This window comes from Rousettus aegyptiacus, unplaced genomic scaffold (genome assembly GCF_014176215.1).
Source record: "Rousettus aegyptiacus isolate mRouAeg1 unplaced genomic scaffold, mRouAeg1.p scaffold_m13_p_14, whole genome shotgun sequence".
Lineage (NCBI taxonomy): Eukaryota > Metazoa > Chordata > Mammalia > Chiroptera > Pteropodidae > Rousettus > Rousettus aegyptiacus.
Window position 1 is genome coordinate 32,548,932 of NW_023416289.1, and position 27,112 is coordinate 32,576,043.

The 27,112-nt window shown below is 54.2% G+C and overlaps 1 protein-coding gene across 7 annotated transcripts; it reads left to right on the plus strand.

Moving 5' to 3' along the window:
• Positions 1-1,810: 1,810 nt before the first annotated feature.
• On the plus strand, positions 1,811-25,153 carry GRAMD1A (GRAM domain containing 1A). Of its 7 annotated transcripts, none has more exons than XM_016133339.2 (20): positions 1,811-2,094; positions 10,892-11,102; positions 11,191-11,211; positions 11,632-11,716; positions 11,849-11,952; positions 12,029-12,124; positions 12,935-13,015; positions 16,105-16,217; positions 16,388-16,538; positions 17,077-17,275; positions 18,291-18,434; positions 19,959-20,077; positions 20,161-20,303; positions 20,914-21,017; positions 21,095-21,268; positions 21,361-21,448; positions 22,364-22,375; positions 22,698-22,805; positions 22,888-23,008; positions 24,695-25,153. In XM_016133339.2, exons 1-20 carry the CDS (start codon positions 1,826-1,828, stop codon positions 24,785-24,787), a joined length of 2,436 nt encoding a protein of 811 aa, XP_015988825.2. In that variant the 5' UTR covers positions 1,811-1,825; the 3' UTR covers positions 24,788-25,153. The 7 variants fall into 7 exon arrangements, with proteins under 7 accessions (XP_015988825.2, XP_015988826.2, XP_015988827.1 ...); XM_016133341.2 differs by lacking the exon at positions 1,811-2,094 and adding an exon at positions 4,911-5,068; XM_016133345.2 differs by lacking the exon at positions 1,811-2,094 and adding an exon at positions 7,547-7,551 and having other exon boundaries at positions 10,970-11,102.
• Positions 25,154-27,112: the final 1,959 nt, after the last annotated feature.

Sequence of the window (27,112 nt, forward strand, 5' to 3'; positions counted from 1 at the left end):
GATGCATCGAATGATTCCATTTTATAAAGCTCAAATCAAGGAAAACTAAAACATATATTGTTTAGAGATACATACCAATGTGAGAGAAAACCATTAAAAATATGAGAAAATGATATCTGACAAATGAGGCGTGATGGAAGGCAGAGGTGGGATGGGGGAGGGGCCTAAAGCATCAGTGGTGGGGGTGGGGGGGTGGGCAGGGGCACTCATTAGTGATGTCCTGGTTCTCAAATTGGGTGGGTGGGTGAGTGGGGTTATGGACTTCATTTTATTGCTATATTTTGTAACTCATGTCTATGGTACGGAGTTCAGTATATGTCGATTATTATGTAATAAAAATGGAAAAGTCAGAGAAAAGCACCTGGACCTAAGCCATGGGGAATACCAGGCTTTACAGACCAGGTAGGGGAGATGGAGCTGTGCACAAAGTGAGACGGGAGGAGAGCCAGAAACTGCGGCGTTCTGGGGGCTGTTAGAACCTCCCAGAAGGAAGAGGGGTCTCCCAGGTGACAGCTTGTAAGAGCAGGGTGGGAAGATGTGGAGTGGAAAGTGTCTCAGATTTGGCCCCCTGGGGGATCTCTGGGCGTGGAGGAGCAGTTCTGGGGGAGCAGCGGGGACTGACGCTATGCCGTAGCGGGCTGATGGCCAACAGGAGGATGGACCAGTAGAGGCCTAGAGTGAGGACGGCCCCTTTCTCAACAGGGCACACAGAGGGAAGACTGAGACAGCCAACTTCAGCCTCCTCCATGGCATAAACAACCGCCCCCCTCCCCCGTCCTTTCTCCCAGCTGGCCATAGGGCAACACGACTCCAGTGGACATGCTATTCCAGCTGGCAAGGTCATGATTCTCTGGCCCAGCCAGGACTCCTGCGGGGAAGCAGGAAGGGTCTGTTCTCCTGCCCTTACCCTGGAAGTCCAAACCATACGAGGACAGAAGGAGGTAGACGCCATAGGAGGTAGGGGTAATGGGGTGCCTGGGAAAGATCCTAGGGTCTGGGTCTGGCCTGTAAGAGTCAGGGTCTTCCCTGAACCAGGGGAAACCCTGTATGAGTCCCACAGGCCTCTTTCCCTATTCTCTGGCAGCGGGGTGCTAAGAAGCCTTTGCTGTGAGGACAGACAGACACTGATCCGATCTCCCCAGACCTAGGAGGCCTCCAGCGGCACAGCCAGTTGCAGCGACTGGCCTGGCTTCCACCCATGTGAGGAGGCCATAGCCTGAGCCCTGCCACCCTCCCTTTGTTTGTCTTGGGAGGGGCAATTGCTGAGCAAACAGCGAAGGGAAGTCTTGGATTCTGCCTCTCTTGATCTGCCATTACTCAGGCCTGAGGCCTCTGGGGGCTCCCTCATGCCTGGCTCCTTCCTGGCCCTGTGTGTGGAAGGAAGCTGGGTGGCTGGCATACAGAAAACCCAGGGCTCGTCTTTGGCGAATGCTCTGGTGAAACCCTAGGCCTAAACAGTTTTTATAAACAGCTATTCACTAACTATTACTGTGTGCCAAGTCCTAGGCTGGGCATGCTACATGTCAGAGCTCTGTGACACTGCTCAGCCACCCTAGGATGTCAGCATCAGGACCTTCAGGTTCCAGAAGAGGAAACTGAGGCTCAGGGCCATGAAGGGAGGCCATTGGCAGAGGTGGGACTCCCACCTACACCTCTCTGACCCCTACGTAATGTTCTGTACCTCAGCTCATCTCCCTCTTCAGTGGAGCAGCAGGGGGCAGGTAAGAGGAGGGGAACAGGAACTGTTCCCTTCACCTCTCTTTTTTCTCTCCCAGAGACCACACCACTGTCCAAGGATCCCAACTGGGCAGGCAGAGCCCTCCACATGGCCGAGCTCCTACCGTTGCTGCCTGGGGCACCCCTGCTGACCCAGGGTGGTGCCCAGGACTCACCTGTCCCCCCAGCTGAGTGGCAAAGCCAGCAGCTACAGGACGTCAGGGCTGAGGGCCTGGCTCCTGAGCCCTGGAGGCTCCTGGAGGTACCTTCCATTCAGATAACACCCTCCAGTGATGGGGAGTCACTCCACTGCATCCTGACACCCCAGTGCCTGCAGCTGCTGAAAACCCCAGACCTGGAGAGTCTGCCCCAGGACAGGTGAGACCTGGGTGGTGGGACAGGAAAGGGGTTTTCTCTCTCTTTCTAGGGACTCATGCGCAAGAGCAGTTTTTCTATGGCTGTAGCTGTTCAGATGGGGGGCTGAAGGTCAGTTAGAATGTGGCCTTAGCTGTCCTGGGGCCTGACTGGAAGTTGTAAAATAGATACACAAACAAAAATAGGCAATCGGGAGTATGCATTGGGTAACCAACTCTGAGCTCAGCATAGCACTGCCTACTAAGACTAGACACGGAATCCCCCTTCACTCCACCCAGTGTTTGTCAAACTGTGGTTCACAAACCATTTAAGGGCCACAAAACCCACACGGTGCATTATAATGAGCACTTTTTTCTAAATAGAACTAGGATAGAGTTGAAAATAACATAGCACATGAGCATGGTGAGTAAGTGGTTTCCTGCAATTTTTGTGACATTACATATATTTTTAAGTGTGTACTACAAGCCAATGGCTTATAGGCAAAAAAAAAAAAAAAAAAAAAAGTTTAAACAAAACTTCTGTAAAGAAACATCACCTCTGGCACTGGGAGATTCGAGGCTACAGGTGAAAAGAGGAAAGAACTACATTGACTCTGAAGAGAAATATCCTCTGTGGTTTCTTTCAACAATGAATACTGGATAAGAGTTAAGAGTTATGAAGCAGAGCTCTGTGTATTAACAGGGAGCAATCTCAGAAATGACAACGAAGAAAGCAGGTTACAAGATGATACAGTAGGAGCCTGATTGCGTATCTTTTTAAAAGACATTGAACAATAGGACATATTGTTGGTGGATGCATCCCAATGTAGAGAAAGGATGGAAAAGTGTACAAGGAAAAATAAACAACAACTTCAGGACAATGGGTCACTTGGGAGACAGAGCGGAGAAAGCAGGGATGAGAGTCGGGCCTTTGACTATAACTGTAATAATTTATTTCTTAAAAAAAAAAAAAGGATCTGAAGCAGAAAGGGCAAAATGTGCACATCAATTATATATTTGGGGGTTGGGGACATAGATGACTGTTATATTTTTTTCCTGTTTGAGATAAATATTCCCTAATTAAAAATTTAGTAGTATTTCAAAAGAAGAAACAAAGAGAAATGTGAAAGAGAGCAGTGAGACCAAGGGAGATGGTGGAAGAGGGGATCCTCTGAGATCTGAGGGTGAGAGGGAGTCAAGGGAAAGAACTGGGGAATAGCTTCCAGGCAGAGTGATCATCAAGCACAAAGGCCCCAGGTCAGAGATGCGCCTAGTGAGTCAGAGGAACAGCAGAGAGGCTGGGTGGTTGTAGAGAGTGAGCCGGGGGGAGACAGAGCAGTCAGAGCGGTCCCTTAGGTAACAAGGTGAACTCTGCTTTTAGCTGTAGTGAGGTAGAGCCATAGGAGGGCTCAGAGCCCAGAGGGCCCTGACCTGTCTCAGGGGTTCACAGGCTCCCTCTGTCTGCGTGTGGGCGGGAACTGGAGCCGGAGAGCTGGGAGGAGGCAAAGGCTGGGGGCTGAAGGGTGGGATGGAACGAGGGAGAGAAGCGTTTAGATTCTGGATAGATTGTGTAGGTGGAGCCCACAAGGTTTGCTAAGAGATTGGAGAGGGTGTGAGGGGAAGACGGGTCAGGAAAGACCGAAGTTTGGGGCCTTGCCATTATTAAAATGGAGAAGTTGAGTTGGGTCGTTTGGAGGGTGGGGACAGGGATGAGAATGGAGATCTTTCAAGAAATAGAAACAGCCCATCCTGCAGATGGGTGGGGAGCAAGTCTCCGTGCGGGGGGGTGCCTCGGGCAACGAAGTCGGTGACCGACAGACTCGGGAAGCGGCCGCAGAGATAGGCGCAGGTTATGGCGTCAGAGTAGAGTTGCGTCCAACTCTGCAGCCTACCCGCTGGGTGACCTCCGCCGGTCACTTCCCATCTTCGAGGCCAGGCTTCCCTGTCTGTGAAAGGGCTGCTGCTGTCCTTCCCCGCGCTGTCCCGTGGGCACGCCCTTACCACAGAGGTGGCTGCTCAAGGTCGCAGCACAGATAAGCGCCAGAGGGGCTGGCTTCTACTTTGGTCTGAGTGACAGGGACTGGGACCGACAGGAATTCTCGGGGACCGAGGCCTTGGGACGGCCTGGAGCCAGCATCGGGCGTCTCAGAAACTGGGATGGGGGGGGGCGGATGTTGGCTGCCCAGGGGTCCCACGCCACTCCTACCGCGGCAGTTCCCCCAGCGCTCGCCGCCCCAACACCTGGGTTTCCCAGAATCTCCATCCTCCCCCAGCTCCGCCCCGCCTCTCAGGTCCCGCCCTGGGAGGGCTGGGAGCTTCGGGCCAGGGGCATCGCTGAAACTGAGGACCCCTTTCCGGGCACCAGGCAAGAGGGTGGCAGCCTGTGTGCCGCGGCACCTGCCATGGCCGTGTTTTGTTTAAATCAAGTCGGCCTCTGTATTTCTGTCTCCGTCTCTCTTTCTCTTCTCTCTTGCTCTCTCCCTGTTATCTCCGGCGTCCCGGCCGCCGCTGTCGATTTCTCGGTGCTGCTCTACGCCCTCTGTTCCCCCAAGCGCGTCAGTCTCTGCTTCTGCACCGGGGCCCCCCTCTGTCCCGCCGTCCGTCCCCGGCCGCGACCGGCCCCTCTCCCCGCGTCTCCCGCTCTCTTTCCCTTGCTCCCTCTCCGCATCCGCCTCGTGCATCCCGACACCGTGCCCGGCTCCCCGCACCCGGTTTCCCCCGCCGTGCTGCCCGCCGCCGGGCCGGACCTGGCCCCCCTCCCCGCCCCTCGCGGACGGGGGGCGGCGCCGTGACGCGCGGGGCGGGGGCAGGAAGAAGGTGCGTGACGCTGCGGCGGCCTCCGGCGGCTCCGGCCTTTTGTGCGGGCGGCGGGTCGGTGGGGCGGCGACCGCGGAAGGCGAGGCGGTTCCCCTGCGGGGACGCCCAGCTCGGCCCAGCCCGCTCAGCCGGCCCGACCCGGCCCTGCGGCTGGGCGCGCCCGCCGCCGCATCCATGTTCGAGTAAGGACCCGGCGGCGGCTGGGGGAGGATGGGGCCGGGGGCCGCCCTGGCGGGGGCGTCCCGAGCGCCGAGGCCTGGGGACCCGTGCACTTGGGCCCCGCCAGGGCGAGGGGAGTCTCGGGGCGGGGGGCAGGGGTGCACGCGTGGGCTGAGCGCTGGTGGCGAGGAGGCCCGGGCCTGGCTGGTCGCTGCTAGGGCGCGATGCGCCTGGTTGGCGGAGGCTTTCGCTGAGGGTACCGTGCTCATCCTGCGAGGAGCGCGGCCTGCGGGGTGGGGAGGGGAAAGGGGGGTTACCCGCCTGGCTCGCCCCTGTCTGAGAGGCGAAAGGTGAGCGCGACGCTGACCCTGGGTCTTTGGGCTTGAGATGTAGGTAGGAGGGGCTCACAGGCTACAGACCTTGGGCAGGCCCGGGATCAGACCTTCGGGATCTAGGCCTCCTCCCACCGTCCTGGTCTGTAGGTAGTCTCTGGGCTGTTGGGGGGCGGGGGCTTCCTCGTGGCCTACAGACCGCGTGCTTGACCCCTTGAGGGTCCTCCTGCTGCTGTCTAGGCCCAGCGTGTTTTCGATTATGAATCATAGGTGTCTTGGAGGTGTGTGTATGCGTGTCTGTGTTCCTAGTGTGCAGGCAACTGTGATCCTCTTTGGACATGTGTGTAATTTACCTTGAATTACATATTACTGTAAGTTCCCTGCGTGTGTCTGATTGTGACTGTAGTGTGTGTCTGGGAGCTCTGCTTGTGTAGCTGCGACCTTCTGTGGTTGTGTGTGTGGTGTATCTCATCCTATCAGACTTCTGCCATCTGATTAGGACTTTATTGTGTGTGTATATGTGTCTAGGTCTAGTGTGCACACAGCTGTGAGCCTCATAGGCTGTGTGTGTGTGTATGTGTGTATGTAATTTACATCTGAATTACATCTGTGGCTCCAAGTGTCACTGTAAGTTGTCCAATGGTGACTGTCATGTGTGTTCATATGTGTCTGGGGCTCTGTGCTTGGCTGCTACAACCCTCTGCTTCTGAATGTGCCTATAATTTATCTCTAAACCTATTAGCAATGTGTGCAAATGTCAGTTATGTGTGTCTCTGTATGTGTGACATTGTTGTGCGTCTGGGGCCAGGGTTGTATGACTGAACTCCCTGGGGTTGTGCCTACAATTTACCTCAGATTCCATCTTAGTGTATGTCCATTTATGGCATTGTCATATGCAGCTGGGACCCTCTGGGGCTTTGTGTATGTGAAGAACAAGAGGAAAAGAGACCCTTTGTGGCTCTTAGTGGGTCTGGGACCCTCCTTCCTGAGACCTTGGATGTGCCCTTGACTCTCTGGAGCAATAATGATAACTGTTACAGTTTATAAAACACGTCCCATGCATTATTTCAATACCTGGCCGCTGTGTTGCTGAGGTGTGTCCACAGCCCCTGGGGCTGTGTTATTCTGAGTCCTTTGAGGCTGTGTGAGTGTCATAGTTCTCTGTCAGAGACAGCAGATGACAATTCCATCCCTTGCCACATTAGATCAGGCCTTGGCTTTGTCTTCCCTGTCTGATGGTGAACACCATGGGAGCTGAGCTGACCCTGTGACTTAATTTCCCTAGTGTTAACCAGGGTCCTCTGTGACTCTTCTTTCACTGCACGACTCTTTGTAACTGTGGGAATGTTGTTTGTTTTCAACTCTTCTCTGAGAAGTTCTTGTGGCTGTATGTGTGAATGTCATTTATTTGAGACTTTCCATTTTGTGTTTCTGTGACCCTGCGCAGCTGCGTTATGCATGCATGCACATGCTTGTGCATGTCACTTCTAGGACCTTGTGGTTTTAGAGCACTTGTCATGCTGTGGATGTGTGTGTAATTATGCTGGGGCTTGTGGCCCTGTGTGTGACTGTAACATTTGTGATATTACTACTGGGGGTCGGGGTGGGGGTGGGGGAGAGACTTCTTGCAACTATAGAGAACTAGAGTTTGCCTGTGACTGGCTGTTGAGTTTCCTTTGTGTGCACATGTGTGTATATGTCTGCCCCTCCCTGACCAGAGGGAACTCTGTACCTGTTTAGGCCCAGGAAGCTGGAGGTGAGGTGTTCACAGTGGCAAAACCCCATTCTCTTCCGAGTCCCTGTCCCCCATAACGGTCCTGTAGCCTTGTGAGCCTCCTCCCTTCTCTCTGCTGCCGCCTGCCTGGTTGCACAGCCTCAGGGCTGTGCCTGCCCTTGAGAACTTCCGGTTCCTCCTGCCAAAGAGCAAGATGTGGGGGTGTGGTCCCTGCTCTGTCACACCTGTTTTTAGATGCCCTCCCTGAGACCTGTGGCTGTGGGAGATTAGGACGAGGTGGAGAAGGGGTCTGCGGTTCAGGCTAGGGGAAGATGAGTGGCAGGGAGAAGTGTGGTCACCCCTCCTTCAGAACTCTTCCATAGCTCACCAGTGCCCTCAGGGTGAAGCCCAGACTCCTGGCCAGAGCCTACAGGGCGTGTGGGTGTGCCCGTGTCCTCTTGTCCTCCTTCCCCAGCCCACTGGCCACCTCGCTCCTCCTCGGACCTGCCAAGCTCAGTCCTGTCCTTGGACTCACTCTTCCTGTCCCTGAGCAGCTTCCTCTGCCCTTTCCAGATCCCCGCTGTCCTTGGGGCTCAACTCACGTGTGCCCTGCACCGCACTCGCCTGTCCGCCCACTCAGCTCCCCTTCATTGCTGTGGTCCTCCAGCTCGCAGCAGCAGTCCCCTGAGCCCCACGCTGTCTCTGATTCGGGAGGTCAGCAGTGGGCCCCAGAACCTGCATTTTGCACAGCTGCCAGGGGCCGCTGGTGCTGTTTGGTGACCAGCGTCAGCGAGATCATCATCCTCATTCACATGTTTCCTTATTATTGATTGTCTTTTTCCAATCAGAATGTCAGGTCCTCAGGGCAGGGATTGTACCCCGCTTGCTTGCTTCTGTGTGCCCAGGGCCTGGCGCAGGGCAGGTGGTCAGTGCGTACTTAGAGAGTGAATGACTGCAATTTGGGGTCAGTTTGGGCTCTGCACACCAGCCTGAAGTGTTTGTGCTATACGTGTGTGGGTCAGTGTAGCATCTTGGACACAGGTGTGCTGGGGTGGTGGCAGGCCACGTACTGTATTTTAGTCTTACAGTCCCAAATGATCCAATCAGAGTACCTTCCATGGGGTGGGCTGTATGTATGTATGTCTTCCAGACAAGCCTGTGAGGTGGATACTGTTACAGTCCCACTATACTTAAGAAGAAACCGAAGCACAGAAAGGTGCAGACACTTGCCCAAGGTCACACAGGGAACTGGCCAAGCTGAGACCTGCTATCGCCTCAGCTTGCAGAGAGGGGCGGGCAAGTCGCACACCTGGTTGAATCCAAGTTCTGTCGTGGTGGCAGTGGAGGGTCATTTGTTCATTCCAGCCATGAGAGCACATGGTCGAGGAGCACCTGCTGTGCGCCCAGCCTCATTCTAGGCATTGGGGACAAGGCTGGTAGCAAAATTTCCTTCCCCCTGGAGCACATCTCCTGTGTGGGAGCATAAAAAACCAGGGGAAACACAGGTCAGGTGGGGGAAGTACTGGGGAGAGAGAGAAAGAGAGAGGGGGGATAGAGATGGGGAGTGTGGTTTAAGTAGGTGGTGGACGGTGTCTTGAAGAAGTGTCCACTGAGTAGAGGCCTGAAAGAGGCCAGGGAGCCCTGCAGATGCCGGGAGGAAGGGCATTTGGGACAATCAAGGGAACAATCAAGGCAGGAGAGTGAGCAAGGGGCGATGGGAGTGTCCAGCCCTGGGTTTTACCTGGAATGAGGTGCAGCTGGGGCAGGGCTTACCAGGAAGGCCCTCACTTGACTCAGGTTCACAGGCTCCCTGTGTCTGCATGTTAGGGGCACAGGGAGGGAGCAGGGAGAACTTGGGAGGTGGATTTAGTAGTCCAGGAGTGGTAGTGGCCTGGGTCATCATCAATTCCATTCATTCATTCATTCATTCATTTTATTTCACAAATTTATTTCACAAGTATGTCATGAATGCCTACCCTGGGCCTTGCTCTGAGCAATACTGGGGACAGAGCAGTGACCAAAACAACACCAAGGCTTGCCATCAGGGAGTTCAAAGACCTGTGGGAGAAATGGATTCGTCATCAAACAGGGACAGCACAGAGTAGTCAGGGCTGGGATGAGGGAAGCATTGGTAGAAAGGTTAGGGCTGGGACGGGAGCTGTGGGAACCCACAGAAGGGAGGCAGGATGTACAAGTTTGCTAGGCAAAGAAGAGGAAGGACAGTTTGGGCAGAGAGACAGCGTGTGCTAAAGCTCAGAGTCAAGAGAGAGAAGTCTGAGGAGCCCCAGGTGATGGAGAGTCTCTTACTCCTCCCCAGGGGAGACTGGGGACCCCACGTTGGAATCTTGCCCAGAGTTAAACCAGCTATGTGTCTTTGGACGAGCGGTCTGGTTGGTTTCAATAGTCCAGGAGGAGTGGTGGTGGTCCAGGTCATCATCGATGTCATTTATTTATTTATTCCACAAATTTATTTCATGGTTTGAGCTTCAGTTTCTTCCTCTGAGAAGCACAGATGGTAACAGCACCAAACGCATAAGGAACCGTACAATTAATCATACGCAGAGCTTGAGCTTGTCATGGCCCTAATAACAAAGTCAACAAAAGTGTCCCTTTAAAGTTCCCCAGACTGACTCCACAGCCCACTGGCTGGCAGTTTATGTTTTTTTCAGTGCTCTAATAGTTCTGTTTGTTCAGAGGCTGCTTCTGCACTGCAGCAACCTTGTCTGGTGGCTTCTGCTGCTCCTAGCTCTAGGCCGGGCATGGATTATTCACACAGTCACCAGTGTGTGTTCAGAGTTCGCTATGTGCCAGGTAGTTTTGCGTGCTGGGGACACAGTGGCAACCGGGACCTCCTGAAGTTCACAGTCTGGGGCAGACAATGAACGAACTGAATAAACCATCAGAATGAGCTGAGATAGTGTGAGTGGGGCTGGGGGCTGGGGGATGGGCCACCACGGGAGGCGCATTTGAATGGAATAAGACAGAACTGCTAATGCTGGAGCTGTGGCAGGGCATTCCAAGCACCCAACAGAAGTACAGTGGCTTCGACTCAGAGAATGCACTTGGTGAGCTTAATGGACAAAAGGAGGCTGGGATGGCTGGAATGAAGGGAGTGACAGGGACCGCACTAGGGCCTTGGGGACTTTGCTTTTAGCTGGAGTGAGGTGCACTGCATGGAACTCAACCAGGAGGGCCCTGACCTGACTCGGGGGTTCATTGGCCCCCTCTGTGTAGGTGTAGGAGGCAGGGACTAGAGCAGGAGACCGGGGAGGAGGCGACTGGTGCGATGGAGGCTGGGCCAGGCACTAGGGCAGAGGGGAGTGGGCACAATAGAAATAATGGAAATAAATTTTGGAGGTGGACCAGGTGGGACTTGCTAACAGATTAGAAAGAGAGAGGTAAGCAAGAAAGAAAATAAGGTGCAGAAGTTTTTAGCTCAAGTAACTGAATGGAGAGTGGCTGTTCAGTTAATATTTATTTTATAAATAAAGTTAATTCAAAAAATAGGCGTATTGAGAGCTCACTGTATGCCAGGCTCTATTACAAGCACTGTAGATGTATTGATTCACTTAATCCTCCATATAATCACGTGAGAACATATATTTTCTATTCCTCGGTCACAGATGAAGTACCCGAGGTACAGAGAATTAGGGAACCTACTCTGAGTCACATGCTAGGAAGCAGAGTTGAATGGATGGGCGGGCATCGATGGGCTAATGGGTAGTCCTCCCAAAATAGGCCTGTCTCCATACCCTGGCTTGTTTTTCCCCATAACCCCCTTCTCTCCTTCCCCCATCCAGCACCACCCCCCACTCTGGCCGGAGCACACCAAGCAGCTCCCCATCTCTCCGTAAGCGGCTACAGCTCTTGCCCTCAAGCCGATCCCCACCTGAGCCAGAACCAGGCACCATGGTGGAGAAGGGGTCCGATAGTTCCTCAGAGAAGGGTGGGGTGCCTGGGACACCCAGCACCCAGAGCCTGGGCAGCCGGAACTTCATCAGAAACAGCAAGGTTGGTGCAAGCCCAGGAAGGGTAGGGACAGAGGTGTAAGGCAGAGGGAACCAGGGACTTGTTCTGACTCTACTTCTTTCTCTTGCAGAAGATGCAGAGCTGGTACAGTGTAAGTGTTGGGCACGGGGGCTTGGAGGAGGGGTGGGCGGGAGGGGGACAGCAGTCAGGGTCACATCCTGTGTTGCTGCTTATATGCTGTGTGACCTTGAGTGAGTTGCTTAACCTCTCTGGGCCTCTCCTTGAGAAATAGTCCTAACATATCGAGGCTGAAGGGAACTTTCATTAAGAGTCAGTGATGCTGCTGGTTGGTGTGTGACACAGGGCCTAGCTTATGTAGAAATCAGTAAATGGGAGCTCTCATCATGGTTACTCTCGTGTCGCTGGCAGTGTGCAACACAGAATGAGCTAGACTTGAGGCCTCAGAGAGCCTGTCGGGGATGGAGGAGGCTGAGGGGCTTCTGAGTCAATGTGGGGCAGGATTAGGGGTGTGAACCCCCATCTGGCTTCTCACTTCCCAAACTTCCCTCAGATGCTGAGCCCCACGTACAAGCAGCGGAATGAGGACTTCCGGAAACTGTTCAGCAAACTCCCTGAAGCTGAACGCCTCATCGTGGGTGAGTCCTGGTGCCCCTGCACCCTGGACCCGACCCTGAGCTCCCAGCTCTGCCCTCCTGACCCTCTCACCTGGGTGCTGGCCACGCCAGCTGGGTGACTCGAGGTCTGCCCATCTCTTCTGCCTGCCTCAGATTACTCCTGTGCCTTGCAGCGTGAGATCCTCCTCCAGGGGCGCCTCTATCTCTCCGAGAATTGGATCTGCTTCTACAGCAACATCTTCCGCTGGGAGACAACAGTGAGCTGCAGCGGATGAGGAAGGGCCCTGGGGCGGACCGGGCCCTGGCCCTTCCTGACCCTCTTGTCCTTCTCAGATTTCCATTCAGCTGAAGGAAGTGACGTGCTTGAAGAAAGAGAAGACGGCCAAGCTGATCCCCAACGCCATCCAGATCTGCACAGAGAGCGAGAAGGTGAGCAAGAGGACCAGCTGACAGGGCCACGTGGTCACTGATCTTAGCCGGCTCCTCCCTCCTCCTCCACCAAAGCCCTGTGTATTCTGCACCCAGAACTGTTCTCGGTCTGTTGCTTTCTCTTTGTTCTTCCTGCCCCTGCCCTGGCCCAGGCTCCCATCATCTCTGACCTGGGTCTCCACACCAGCCTCCTGTCTCAGTCTGTCAAGTCTGTCCCCTCACACAGCTGCTCAGCGATAGTATTAATAGTAAAATTCTTCCTTCCCATGTATCTGTAACTCAGATGTCTCCTCTCCTTGGAAGCCTTCCCTGATGTTTCATTCTACCCTCAACAATTGTTGCCTTGTGGTTCCAAGATGGCTGCCTCACACCATTGGCCCAAACAGGAAGGGACAAGGGAAAGGGGCTGGGACACACACATGTGCCTGTGACATTTCACAGCAGACTGTTCTGTTTTATTAGCTAAGGATCAGCTGACCATCTCTAGTGAGTAAAGGAGACTGGGAAAGTGCCCAGGGCATCCCCCCTCATGGCTCAGTCGCTCTGGGATGACCCCATCTGGAGATGTCCCTGTCTCTCGTCCTGGATGTGAACTCTGGGGACAGGGCTGGGGGCTGTCTCCTTATCACGGTGACTTTAACGTCCATTATTTGGCTAGGTGCAAGATAAACATTTTGTGGAACAAATGAAGGGACGAATGAAGGGATACATCAGGATGGAGATCAGGAGCAGATATGGGTGGTGATGGCATTTCTCCTCCCTCTGGCTGTGTCTCTCCTCCAGCCCCTCACACCCCTCTCTTTCCTGCAGCATTTCTTCACCTCCTTTGGGGCCCGGGACCGCTGCTTCCTCCTCATCTTCCGCCTCTGGCAAAATGCACTGCTTGAAAAGGTGAGCCTAGATGAGGCCTGGCCAGGGCGCTTAGGGGGTAGACCAGGGGAGACCATTGAGCCAGGGATGCCAGAACTCAGGAAACTGGAGGACCGCCCAGCTCTTCTTCATGGGCATCTGGCCTGACATACCGGCAGCTTCCTCCATAGGCCGCATCAGGGGCCTCCACAGGCTCCAGTGCCACACTCTGCCCACCAGAAATGTGTATCCATGGCCCCTATTCGCCATCTACAAATCAGAAATACTCTGCAAATGCAGAGGGTTTATTTTGTATGTGTGGCAGCAAAATCTGATCGACGCTGATAACATGGTGGTCGAGCGTGTCTGTCAGCACTGTCTAACAGCACTTTCTGCTGCATTGGAAACGTTTTCTATCTGTGCTCTCTAGTACGGTAGCCACTTGCTATGCGCGCCTGTTAAGCTCTTGAAAAGTAGCTAATGTGACTGGGGCTCTGCATTTTTAATTTAATTTTAATTAATTTAAACTTAAATGGCCATGCATGCTTCTTGCATAGTCCAGGCCTGTATTTATCTCAATTAATGTGACTATTCATGTGTTTCAAAGGACAAGAGTTATTAGTATGTATGAGTGGCGTAAATTTTAGTTCTAATTATAGTCCAATATAAAGTTATAGTATCCAGTATGGAAGCTTGATTCTCAAGCTTCTTTCTAGTTTCGGGGACCCTTTACACTCCTTAAAATGATTGTAGACTCCAAAGAGTGTTTGTGTAAGTGGATTGTATCTATCAATATTTAGTGCATTAGAAATGGAAACTGGGAAATTTTAAACACAAGAATACATAAGCACACACTGCATTAGCTGCCAGAAAAATGGCAGCATCTCCTGTCACATAGCCTCTGGAAAACTCCAGTGTATACTCATGAGAGAATAAAAGTGGAAAAGGCAAGAAGCATCTTATACTACTGGTAACACTTACACTTATGAAAATAATGTTGACCTCATGGACACTCTGAAAGGTCTAGGGGAGCCCGGGAGTCCTTGGACCACACTTTGAGAACCTCTGGTATTCTCTGCACTGCATACTAACTATATTATTGTTGGTGCTATATTACAGCATATAGTATTGGCTCTGTATTTTCCTTCTTAAACCCCAAATCTTAATTTTGAATCATATCTCGCCCCAAAGGTTTTGAGTAAGGAAGTTTAGACTTTTACTTACCACCATCTGATAGTCTATTGAGTGCCAACCCTGAGTGGGCCCTCCTGAAATGCCTACTGTGGTACATGGGTCTACGTAGGTCGCATTCAGCTACAAGTGATTGAAAGCCCAACCAAACAATGGTTTATGCAAACAGATAATTATCATAAAGTAATAATGATAGCTAACACTTAGGGTGCTACTGGGTGCCAGGCACTGATCTGAGCATTACATGAATTAACTCATTTAATCCTCACAACCACCGTGAAAGGCAGTATGGTTATTATCCTTATTTCACCAATGAGGCACAAAGGGATGAGACTTGCCCCGGTCACGTAGGCTTTTGTGTGGTATAGCTAGGGTTCTGACCCATTTCAGTTAGGTTCTGGTGCTGCTCCACCACTGTGTCACACTGATGTTTTTGTAACAAGAGACAGGTGGTCGAGTTGGGTTTGAATGCTCCCCTCTGTCATCCAGGACCCCAGATCTTGTCCCTTTACCACACTGTCGTCCCTCTGCATATTGATGTTTTGTCCACAGGCTTTTTGCCTTGTGATTACAAGCTGGCTGCTACAGTTCCAGATGCCATGCCCTCACATAAGTGTCCCAAACACAAGGGAGTAAAGGGGTGGATAGAAAGTGGACTTTCTTTTATCAGAGAGGAAAAGCCAACTTTAGCAGACTTCTCTGTGCATTTCTTTGGCTAGAAGTGGGTCACATGACTGCCTTCTTTTGCAAAGAAAGCTGAGTGCATGGCAAAAGAAAGATGAATTGGTGTAAACCAATTACAGTTCATCCCTGGGACTGGAGAAGATGTCCACCCCAGTCCGCATTCTGCAGGCAGGGAGGGAAGGTGACAGAGGGACGGTGGCTAGATGTCCGGCAGGCATGGCCCAGTGTCTGCTGCTGATGGCCTGTAGCACCTCCAAAGGCCCAAACCCCCTCTTCCAGCAGTGCTGCTCTCACTTCCTCTGCTCTTGGGGACAGCAGCTATGGCCGTTAGGGGCAAGAGTGCTGGGGCAGGAGCCTGAGGGATGGGACAGCACAGCATCAAAGTCTGCAAAGATAGAGCTCTGGCTGCGAACCCAGGACTGGCATGCTAGCCCCATCACTGAGGAGCTGAGTGACCTGGGGCAAGTCACTGAAACCCATTGGTCACATGAAGACTGTCCTTCCTTAATAGCAGCCAGAGCTGAGCCCAGAGCATCAGCTCTTAAGAGGCAGGACTGCCCACCGGTGAGCTCCAGGGCCCAGAACAGCCCCGGGATCAGATTTCAGCTCTGCCGCTTGGGCACCTCTGCACCTCAGCTCCACCTATACACAAACAGATACTGTCTTAAAAATGAATGTTGTCATAAAAGATATCAGCGCTGACTTTACAGAGCTGTTTTGAAGACTTGGTGAGTCAGCTCATGGGAAGTGGTTAGAAGAGTGCCTGGCACATGGAAACAGCTCAGTGAGCGTCTGCTGCTGCTGGTGCTGTCGTTATTACTGTTTTATTACTGTTTCATCATTGTTATCCAGCCCTTCTGGCCATGGGTAGCCGAAAGCCCAGGGCTCCTGAGAAGACTTGGGAAATAGTCGGGGGCAGGATGCATGGGGGTGGGGAGCAGAGGTTCTGGAGGCTGGGTTCGAATCCCTGAATTGCCTCTTGTCACTTGTGTGAGCTTAACCGCATGACTTTCCCTCCCTGGGCCTCGCACCTGCTCTCTAAACAGAACCATTATCTGTAACTGTGGGGAGTATTGTGAGGACCTGAGGGGAAAGTCCTGAGCATACTGGCTCCTCCTGACCGCGCTGGGATAGGGGACCATGCTGCCCCCATGTGGACGTCAAGGGAACTGCTGAGGCTGAGGGCTGGTAGGGACGGGTGGGAAGGGCTCTGGCCCCTGTGAGGTAGAGGCCAACCCCACATCCTGCCTGCCCAGACGCTGAGTCCCCGCGAGCTCTGGCACCTGGTGCATCAGTGCTACGGCTCAGAGCTGGGCCTCACCAGCGAGGATGAGGACTATGTCTGCCCCTTGCAGCTGAACGGTCTGGGGTGAGTCAGAGGTTGGCAGCTGATTCCTGGGGTTGGGGGAGACAGGAGGGGCTGTGTGCAGAGCTTCTGGACTACTGGGTGGACTGAGGTGGGTGAACAAAGTCTGGAGACCAAGAGGGTGTGTGGGGTCTCAAGGATACAGCAATCCCACACCCTCCCTTTCCCCGCAGGAGCCCCAAGGAAGTGGGCGATGTGATTGCCCTGAGTGATATCACGCCCCCGGGGGCAGCTGACCACAGCCAGGAGCCAAGCCCAGTGGGTTCACGCCGTGGCCGCATCACCCCCAACCTGTCCAGGGCCAGCAGCGATGCAGACCATGGGGTGAGCAGGAAAGTGGAGAAGAGAGGAGGGTGCTGAGGGGAAGAGGCAGAGGAAGGCTGGGGGTAGTGCTGGCAAGAGGGCAGAGGGATGGAGGAGAGGAAAGTTGAGGAGGAGAAAAGATCGATGTAGGAGTAAAGGGATGGATGGAGAGACAGCACAGAGCTGGGAAAATGAGCAAAGAAACGAGGGACAAATAGGGAATGAAAAACAGGCAAAGGGGAAACAGACTGAAAGAATAGAGACAGAAGAGGCAAGAGGTAGATGGTGGGTGAATGGAGGTAGGAAACAGGCAAGACATGGACAGGACAGACAGATGTACAGGATCAGGCATAAGAAAGCTTGTGGCCCAGGCATTCAAGATAGGCCTGGAAGGGGCTGAGAGGCTCCTTATACCTCAGCTGTAACCCCCGCATATGCACACGGCCTCCCAGCGTGGATTTTCTTACAGTCTCAAATCCTTATGGCCGGTGCGCAGCACACAGGAGGCCCTCAGGATGGGATGGGGCGGTACAAGGCTAGTTGAAGCCATTCTTTGCAGGCAGAGGAGGACAAGGAGGAGCAGACAGACAACCAGCCAGATGCCTCCTCCAGCCAGACAGTGACTCCGGTGGCCGAACCCCTGAGCACAGAGCCCACTCCATCTGATGGGACCACTTCCCTGGGCCCCTTGGACCTGCTGCCTAGTGAGGAGCTATTGACGGATACGAGTAACTCTTCCTCATCCACGGGGGAGGAAGGTGAGGCAGGTGCTTTGGTTACGAGTAACAAACCCTATTCAACCTGGCTTAAACAAGGGAATTGCTGGCTCATTGGACTAAGAAATTCAAAGGGTGGGTGCGTAAGGCATTCACACAGTGTCATGAGACATCCGTATGTCTTTAGCTCTGCTTTAAAGGTAGCAGGGTAGGGTGAATAGGAGCATAGGGTTCGTATCCTGGCCGCAGTGATTCATAGCTGTATAACCTGGGTGAATTATGTAACCTCTGTGAGCCTCATTTCCCTCATCTGAAAAACGGGGTTAGGAATAATAATACCCACTTCATAAGGCTGTTAAGAAAGTTAAATGAATCAATACATGTAAAGTGGTTGGGCCAGCTGGTAAGTGTTGACTGTTATTTCCATCATCATCATCAGTACCTCCATTTCTCTGTGCCAGCTTCATTCTCAGGTAGCTTCTCTTCTTGTGGGGACAGAGAGAACCCCGACCCTGCCCCAGACAAGCCTAGCAGAGAGAAAACATGCTTTTCCCAGTGGCCGCACCAAAAGCTCTAGGGTCGGCTTCGATTGGAGAATGAGCCAACTCCTGAACCAATCACTGGCTGCCTAAGGTCTCACACATAACCGTAAACCAATCACTGGCTTCCTGGTGTGGCCTGGGTCACACGTGCATACATCCCAGAACTAGCCACTGGCCTGGAGCTTCGGGCTGCTGAGCCTGGGAGCACGTGCCACTCCTGTGATTGCTGGGACTGCGGTTGGCTGGGCCTAGGTCTGTGCTCCACCTTGAACCAATTTCGGTGGCTCTGATTGTCTGGGACTGGGACACACGCCACCCTGAAGCCACCCCCGTGGCCGAGGAGGCCAGGTAGTGCGCCGAGTTAGTGTCCACTGTAGTCTAGGAGGATGTGTCTGTCCGTCCTCTCCACAAGCCCGGGAATGTGCATGAGTGGTCACCCAGAGGGAAACCAAGAAACCAATGTGAGAACGGAGACGCACAAGCAGCCTCATCTGCTGCCCTTCTCTGTCGCCCAGCGGACCTGGCCGCCCTGCTTCCCGACCTCTCTGGCCGGCTCCTCATCAACTCCGTCTTCCACATGGGCGCCGAGCGGCTCCAGCAGATGCTCTTCTCAGACTCACCCTTCCTGCAGGGCTTCCTGGAGCAGTGCAAGTTCACAGGTCAGGCTGAGGTTCGCTGGGCACAGGGTGGGCCTGGGGAGGATGAGCTCAGGCGGGCAGTGCTGCGCAGATTCGGCGTGGCAGGGTGTGGTACTTAGAAGCAGCATCCACGAGACCAGAGTCTTCTGCCTTTTACTATGCTTGCTGGCTGGGTGGCGGCCTTGGGCAGGGTTCCAGTGTCTCTGTGCCTGTTTCTTCTTCTGCATAATGGGGTATGGTAATAGTAACTGCCTTCATCAGGGTCTCAGGAGAACTGAGTTAATACTAGAAAAGTGCCTAGAACAGCACATAGTAAGCATTTCGTAAATACAAGTTAGTGATCATACATTTAGTGCCCACTGTCAGGCCTGTGCAAAGACCAGGACAGATGAACCCCAGAATCTAGTGAGAATGAGGGTAAACAGAATATCACACAAAAAAGTGAATGTTGGTGGGGTAGCTGTGATCTGAGAGGTATCAAGAGAGGCCGCTGGAAGAATGTAAAATCGAAACCAAGGCCTGAAGGAGGAGCTTTTCCAGGAAAAGGGGAGGAGGAGGTGAGGGAGAGGAACCTGAAGGCCATCAGGGTGCCTGCATGAGCCCTGAGAAATCCCTGTGAGAAATCCTCCAGGCGGGGCCCCTGCAGCCGGCTGTGGAGAGGGGAGGCCCAGCACCAGTTGAGGTGGAAGGGTTGACGGTGGGGCTGGCAGAGGAGCTCAGGCTGTGCAAGAGATTCAGGTAGAGGAAGGGCTAGTCAGTAGCTTTTCTGTTTATTTTTTCTATGTTAGTATAAAGGAATCTTCAGAATGAGTAAGGTTGTGCCTTGTGTTGGGGGCATGAGTCCCCCAAAACCATGCTTATGTCCTGGAGAGACTACCATGACAGACCGAGGAACTCAGACTCTGTCCGGGGCCACCAGGGAGTCATGGAGCTTTCTAGGCAGATAAGGGACATGGTTAAGCTAGGCTTTAAGAAGCTACTCCTGGACCAGAGGTGGAAATTGAGACCGGGAGCTGAGGGAGATTGGAGCAGGCCCTGGGCTGGCAACGACCCGCAGGACCAGCAGTGATGCTCAGGAGGTGGAGTGAACAGACAGGAGAGGGAGTGTCCGGGCCTAGGCTTCTGGGGCGAGTCTGGAGGACAGTGGGGCCACCCCTGAGATGGGACCCCAAGAGGAGGGGCAGGTTTGAGGAGATGCTGGCGCCAGTCAGGGCACAGTGGCTACTGCGGAAGGTGTTCTAGGTCTGAGGCTCAGGGGAGAAACCGGGATTGGTACAGAGGGAAACAGGCTGCTGGGACGGATGTGGGGGCCCCAGGCTGGTGAGAAGTACAGGGAGGGAAGTGATCCCAGCTCTAGATGTCATCGGCATCTAAAGTTTTAGGCATCTAGAGGAAGGTGGGGCAGACGCCAAGGGGGCACAGAAGAGGGTGGATTTGGGGGCAAGTCCCCGGATAACTGGAACTTTCCAAAAAAGCTGAGTCTCCTACAGCCTGTGGGCAAAGGGCTGGAGAATGGTCTCCTCATTCTGCACTTCCCTCCCCCAGACGTGACCTTGAGCCCCTGGAGTGGAGACAGCAAGTGCCATCAGCGCCGGGTGCTGACCTACACCATTCCCATCAGCAACCCGCTGGGTCCCAAGAGCGCCTCCGTGGTAGAGACACAGGTGGGCCAGGCAGGGTGGCCGACCAGGCGGAGCAGCCAGGCGGGGCGGCCCTGACTCCCTCCTCCCTTGTCTTGTCCCTGCAGACGCTGTTCCGGCGTGGCCCGCAGGCGGGCGGGTGCGTGGTGGACTCGGAGGTGCTGACTCAGGGCATCCCTTACCAGGACTACTTCTACACTGCCCACCGCTACTGCATCTTGGGCCTTGCCCGGAACAAGGCCCGGCTCCGGTGAGCAGCACCTCCACCTGACACCCTGGTGGTCCCAGCCCCAGCCCCACACAATGCTTCCCAGCCCAAGTCCGCGGCAGAATGTTAGGCTGGGCGAGCAGAGGTGTTGGGTCTCTGAGGAGCCAGGGACACCCGGAGTTGTTAGGGCTGAGCCTCTAGAAGAAGGGAGCTGCTGTTGACCAGGATGGGAAGATGGAGAGGAGTAGGTTTGGGGGAAGGTAAGGGGCTCAGTTAAGGACATGTCGAGCTGTCCCTTGGACCCCCTTGTGGAGTTGGACGTAGCAGTAAGGTAGAAGGGGTTCAGGCCTGGGGTGTGACTAAGCTGCCAATTTAGGTGGGCAGTGTTGAGGTGGCACTTATGGCTGGGAACTTGCCAAGGTAGTGGGAGTGTGGACAGAGAAGGGGCCGTGGGCTGACTGGCATGGCATTTGGGGGAAGTGAGGATCACAGGGAAGCCACGGGTGGGTTGGCGGGAGTGTGCCTGTTTTGTCCGTGGGCAACATGGGGCCCTCTCTGAATTAGGGGAAGGATTGCACCCCCTGAGTATGGGGTGGCAGGGCTAGAGGCAGACCCTGACCCCTGACTCCCTCACCCCGCTTCCCACCCCCAGAGTGTCCTCTGAGATCCGCTACCGGAAGCAGCCCTGGAGCCTTGTGAAGTCCCTCATCGAGAAGAACTCATGGAGCGGCATTGAAGATTATTTCCACCACCTGGGTAGGGGTAGAGTCGGGCAGGGCAGGGTCATGGCCTGGCTAGGTGCAGATGTGCAGGACCCTCTCTTGTGTTTGTAGAGCGGGAGCTCACCAAGGCCGAGAAGCTGTCCCTGGAGGAAGGCGGGAAGGACGCCCGGGGACTGCTGTCAGGCCTTCGGAGGCGGAAGCGGCCCCTGAGCTGGAGGGGTCACAGTGACGGGCCCCAGCACCCAGACCCTGACCCCTGTGCCCGGGCTGGCATGCACACCTCAGGTGTGTCTGTCAGGCCTGGGCAGGGCATGCAGAGGAGCGGGGCCTGGGTCGGGTGGGCTGGATGAGTCTGACTCCAAGTTGCTCTGCTGCAGGCTCCCTCAGCTCCCACTTCTCGGAACCGTCCATGGACCAGGGCCCCGGGGCAGGCATCCCCAGCGCCCTGGTGCTCATCAGCATTGTGTGAGTAAGGAGGCTGGGCCTTGGGGTCACATAGACCTGGAGCTGCATCTTGGCTGTGTGACCTTAAACAAACACTTTGGCCTCTCTGGGCTTTTGCTTAAGTGGGAGCGTAGGCTCACCTCATAGCAAGGATTAAAGGAGCCAATGTTTGGGATGTGCCTGGCGGGACTCTGTGCACTGTGTGCTTCTCAGTCAGGAGAAGTCTTCCTGCTGGAAGAGGGATGCCCTGGGGCCCTGGGAGGTTGGAGGGGCCTCACCTCGCCCAGGGGTTTTCTGGAAGAGCAAGCCCCCAAAGGAGGCAAAATTAGGTGAACCAGGAGAGAGGTATACGAAAGAAACCATTTTAGTTACACATTTCATTCATGCTTTCTGTGCCTACGCCTAAGCTGGGTGATGCTGGGGACACAGTAGTGACAGATAGCCCTGGGGGGAGACAGACCTGGCACCAGACCAGAGTGATGAGGGAAGAACACAGGCAGAGGGGACGGAGCTGGGATGGGGGAAGCACAGGCAGAGGGGACAGGGCCCACACAGGGAAGTCAGGGGAGCCAATGAAGGCTTCCTCCAGGTGGGACAGGAGGCCAGCCAGGGAAGGGTTCCCGGGAAAGCAGAGGATTCCCAAGCCGAGACCCCCGAAGGTCAGGCAGGGAGGTACACATGCACAAAGGCCTGGGGTCGTGGAGGCCCAGGACGCGCTGAGGAAATGCAGGTGAGATCTGTGCTTCCAGCAGACCCCACGAGGTGCAGATCAGCCATACACTCAGCCTCTCTGGGCCAGCCTCAGTTTCCCAAAAGCAGCAGCCTAATGAGACTGTGTGACATGCTCTGCTGGAGCCGTGGTGGAGGAGGGGTGGGGGTAGCTAGGGTGGGCTGGGCGGCTCTCATCTCTTTGTCTCCCCTTCACTGCCTCCTCAGGATCTGTGTGAGGTAGGGTCACGCATCGTGCATTTCCCCTCACCTCACGTCTCCCACTCTGGCTGCAGCCCCTTCTCTACTCCACACCCTCCACTCTCCCAGCAAGATTGGCATAGCAGTTAAGGGCATGGGCGTCAGACAGGCCTGAGTTGGAACCCTGACTGAGCTGCTTATGGACCATGTGACCCAAGGCTGTCTCTCCCCCTCTCTGAGTCTTGGCTTCCTTCTCTGAAGAGGGGGGTAATCATGGTGTCACTTCATAGTGTGGTTGTGTGTGTGCCCGGCTCGTGGGAGCATCATATGCCAATTCTTGACCTCTGACCCCTGCCCCTAGCCTCATCGTCCTCATCGCCCTCAACATCCTCCTCTTTTACCGCCTTTGGTCCCTGGAGAGGACAGCCCACACTTTCGAGTCCTGGCACAGTCTGGCCCTGGCCAAGGGGTGAGTGGGTACCTGAGGGGGTTAGGAGCTTGGGCAGGTTGGAGGAGGCCAGGGCTCCACTCAGGCCCTGCACCCCCCGCAGCAAGTTCCCGCAGACGGCTGCGGAGTGGGCGGAGATCCTGGCCCTGCAGAAGCAGTTCCACAGCGTCGAGGTGCACAAGTGGCGACGGATCCTGCGGGCTTCCGTGGAGCTCCTGGACGAGGTACGGCCCTGGGCATGCGGGCCCTGCACGCAAGCCCCAAGCTGTGGCAGGTGCCTCTGGGCCTCAGTTTCCTCCTCTATAAAACAAGGAAGCCATTCATAGTCCCCACTTCTAAGGATTGCCAGAAAAACCGACAAAATGGAAGGAAGAATTTATTGACTCTCATCTAGTGGGGAGAGGTCCAGGGGTATCTGACTTAAGGCATGGTTGGATCCAGCCACTCAACAGTAGTAAGAATTGGCCTCTGGTACCACCTTTTCACTCTGCCCACCCCTAGGGCTGGCTTAGTTTTGGGCATACTTTCCCCTAGGATGACTGAGTTGGTACCTAAAGCTCTAAGCTGACATTTAAAGGAAAGTGTTCACTCTCACTGGCTGTTGGGGTCACATGCCCACCCCTGAACCAGTCACAGCATCCAGGGGTAGGTGAGGTGTGGTCCCTGAGCCCCTCTCCCTTTTGAGGTGCCTAAGGAATCTGTAAACACAGGAGAGAAGTTCTCTGAAGGATATTGAGGCCTCGCCGCCAGAAGGGGTTACCCCAAACACCCCCTATAGTTCAGGCGCAGCATCTGTTTAGAAGGCCAGGTCCAAATTCTGGTTCCTGACCTTGTGCACGTGCCTTGGGGCCTTGTAAGGAACAGTGATTGGCGGTACCTGAAAGACTATCGTGAAGGTTAAATAAGTTCACACCGCAGTAATGCTGAGCTCAGAGTCAACACTTTGTGTGTGTTCGCTGTTAGAGTGAGCCCAGTGCCAGGCGCAGCAGGTGCTCAGTAAATGTGATGGGTCAGCACAGATGTCAGACGCTGGGGTAAGTGCCTGACATGGGGAGTGGGTGTGGGAAGCAGGGAGCAGCTGGCACTGGCTGGGCCCCCAAGGACGTCAGAGCCCAAGTTTGTGGGTGACGGTGAAAATCATGTCCATTCACCATAGGCCATAATGCTGAGGCCCACCTTAAGGGCCTTGTTGTACCCAGAAATCATGCTCAGACAGAGAAGCTCATGCCAGAAAGGACCATGCAGGACAAGGTGGGGGTGGGGGTGAGGCTGGGGCTTCATGGCCCAGGGCCTCCCCATCCTGAGTTAAAGTCTTACTAGTTTCTGAAATTGCCATTGGGCACAGAGGTGACTTCTCAGATGAATGCTAACAGATACCGATTGAGCCAAACTGTTCTAAGTGGTAAAGCGACCAACTTCTTTGTTTCTCATGGCCAACCTGTGAGGGGGATGCTTTTGTTGGCCCCCATCTAACACACAGGGATGCTGAGATATGAGGTGTTCAGACTTCCCCAGGATCACACAGTGGGGAATAAGCATAATTAATGGGCACTGGGCACCTAGGACCTGTGTGCCCAGGTGGTCTATCATTAGATCCCTGAAATAATCCGATGAAGTAGGTATATTACTGACACAGCCGAGGCATCTGGGACAGATAAGGGGCTTACCCAAGGTTACCCAGTAAGTAGCAGAGCCGGGACTTGAACCGAGGCCGTCTAGGCACCTTCCATTTGCTGCATGTGAGAAGTTAAGTTGGGTACAGTATGGCTCTGCTCTTGTTACAGGGTGACCTTGGCAGGGGATGTGGCCTCTCATGACCTTCCCCATTTCCTCAACTGCAGGATTGGGGGAGGCATCGTTCCTCGTTCCTCCCAGTGCTCACCCCGCACCCTGCCCACCTCTCCCCCCAGATGAAGTTCTCCCTGGAGAAGCTGCATCAAGGCATCACCATCTCAGACCCTCCCTTCGACTCCCAGCCGCGGCCCGATGACAGCTTCTCCTGAGGACGCCAGGCCACACTGCTGTCCCTCCAAATGGACAGATGGACACAGAGCCTCGGTAGCCACTGCTGGCACGGTGTGAACACTGGGAGCCTCCTGCCTACTCTTCCCAGTGGCCCAGCCCAGGGCCATGCAGACATGGGGACCACAGAACCAAGATGCACTTTAGACCAGTGTATGCGAGTCCAGCTGCCATTGCCTGCCCAGCCAGGGAGCTGGCCTGGTCTTCAGCAGGCCTCCCGCTAACTTATTTTGCCCAGCTGGGGTTGTGGGGGATGTCTCCCAGGGTGCACAATCCCTTCAGCTCTGGGTTTAATGTATTATATTTATTTGGAGCCGACGCAGCCTCAATAAAGGTTTGGAAATGGCTGTGGCTGTGCCTATGGGGCCCTGGGAGCGGTTGGGAGCCTCCTGTTGCTCGCAGATTCTGCTGCGGTGGTGGAGCGGGTGCTCTGTCCGTTGTCTGGGGCCATAGTCACTGACATGACCTGGAATTCCCCAGCATCTTACACAAGCTTTGCATCATCAGAATCCAGTGCAGGCGCTCCTAGGACAGACTTTAATGCCTGTTGGCCTGGGTTCGAATCCTACCTCTGATACGTAGCAGGCATGTAGCCTGGAGCTGGTCTACCTCTCCCAGCTCAGTTTCCTCTTCTGTTCAATGGGCATAAGAATAGCACCAGTCTCCCAGAGTGGTTAGTTCTCAAATTTTGGCTGCTTCGGAATCTCCTGGAGGGTTTGCTAGACCTACACACAGGGTTTCTGACTTAGCATGTCTGGGGTGGGCTGACAGCAAGTTCCTAGGTACTGCTGCAGCTGCTTATCCAGGGACCCCACTTTGAAAACTGCTTTATGAGGATGCAAGGAGTTAATATGGCTACTTACGACAGGGCCAGGCACAGAGTGAGTATTCAACAATGTTACTCTCATTGCAGAAAAATTGAGGGGAGAAAAGTAACGCAGTGAGCACCAAGTATGTACCAGGCTAAGTGCCATGGTCTGATGTTCATTTAATTCTCACAGTGGCTCCATGAGATGGAGACAAATAGTTACATGCCTGGGACCACTCAGCAGGGAGGCAAGGACTGCAGGCCTGGCTCCTAGTGACTTCGCATTTAGATGGCAGGCCCTAACCTGTTCTGGACCCCACAATGGCCCATCCGGGTTAAGGCCATCTGGATTCCTGTCTTACTGATGAGGAAATGGTCTAAGGGGCCAGTGTAGACCTTCATCAGGTAGAACCTGGATTTGTCCACTCAAACCCAGTGCTGGTTCCAGAGTGAGTTAGAGGTAGACCTTCCACATGTCACAGTGAGGCTATAAGAATCTTTGTAATTGATGGTTTGGGGCAGAAGAGTGGAGGAGGGGTTGAGTAGAGGCGGGATGGACCACAGGTGGCAAAGAGCAGAGCCAGCTTCTACCCTCTAGCTATGTAGTCATGACAAGTTACTCACCCTGAGCCTCAGTTTCCCATACCTGTAAATTGGGCATAATGGTAATACCCTCCTCGTAGGAAGAATTAGATGAGTTAATGTTAGTAAAGTGCAAAGAACAGCACCAAGCCCATAGCAGGTGCTCAGGTGATGTTATTTATGGGGCTGCAAGGTGCCTGCGGCCTGTCCTCACTGTGCCTCCGCCTGCCACCCCTGCCAGAGGGAGGGTTCAGAATAGCAAGAAGGTTATTTTCTGCAGAGGAATTTCACAAGCCAGGAGGTGCTGGCACAGAGGCCCAGACAACAAAAGGTGTCCAGTGTCACTGGCTTCCTGTCCCTCTGCCCTGGGTCTGCCCCAGACTCTGATTCTTCTTGTCCAGGAGGGCTAGGCCAGGGGGATTATGGAATTTCCCCTCACTGAGAACTGGTAGTCAGAACCTGGACAGCGACCACCTAGCCAGAAGTCTTGCTCCCACCCAAATCTGATAGCCCAGAGCCCCCACCCTCATCCTCTCCATTTAGCAGAACCTACTGACTGGACAGGCTGTGCTGGGTAGGATTCCAGATCCACCTGAAGCCAGGGAGCGACTTGGCCTCCAAATATTTAGGCACGAAGAAATGGATTCAGCATATCACAAGGGCTCTAGCATTGGCATTTGTTTGTTTATTCATTTGACAAATATTTGTTGAGCACCTAAAACATACCAGGCATAGTTCAAGGTGCTGGAGCCACTGGTGCACAGGACAATGGCCTCACCCTGGGGGAGTTTATATTCCAGGGTTGGAGGGACAGGCAGTGAACAGAGCAACTGTATAAAGGAAGAGTACAATGTCTGGTGACATCTGCTGTGGGGAGGTGGGGGGGGGGCAAAACAAGTAAAAGAGGTCAAGTAAG

Bases quoted from the DNA above. Each gene is read 5' to 3' on its own strand.
- GRAMD1A (XM_016133339.2), top strand. From the start codon at position 1,826: ATGGCCGAGCTCCTACCGTTGCTGCCTGGGGCACCCCTGCTGACCCAG. The intron at 12,125-12,934 runs GTGAGCAAGAGG...TCTTTCCTGCAG, and splicing joins TCTGCACAGAGAGCGAGAAG to CATTTCTTCACCTCCTTTGG. The intron at 23,009-24,694 runs GTACGGCCCTGG...CTCTCCCCCCAG, and splicing joins CCGTGGAGCTCCTGGACGAG to ATGAAGTTCTCCCTGGAGAA.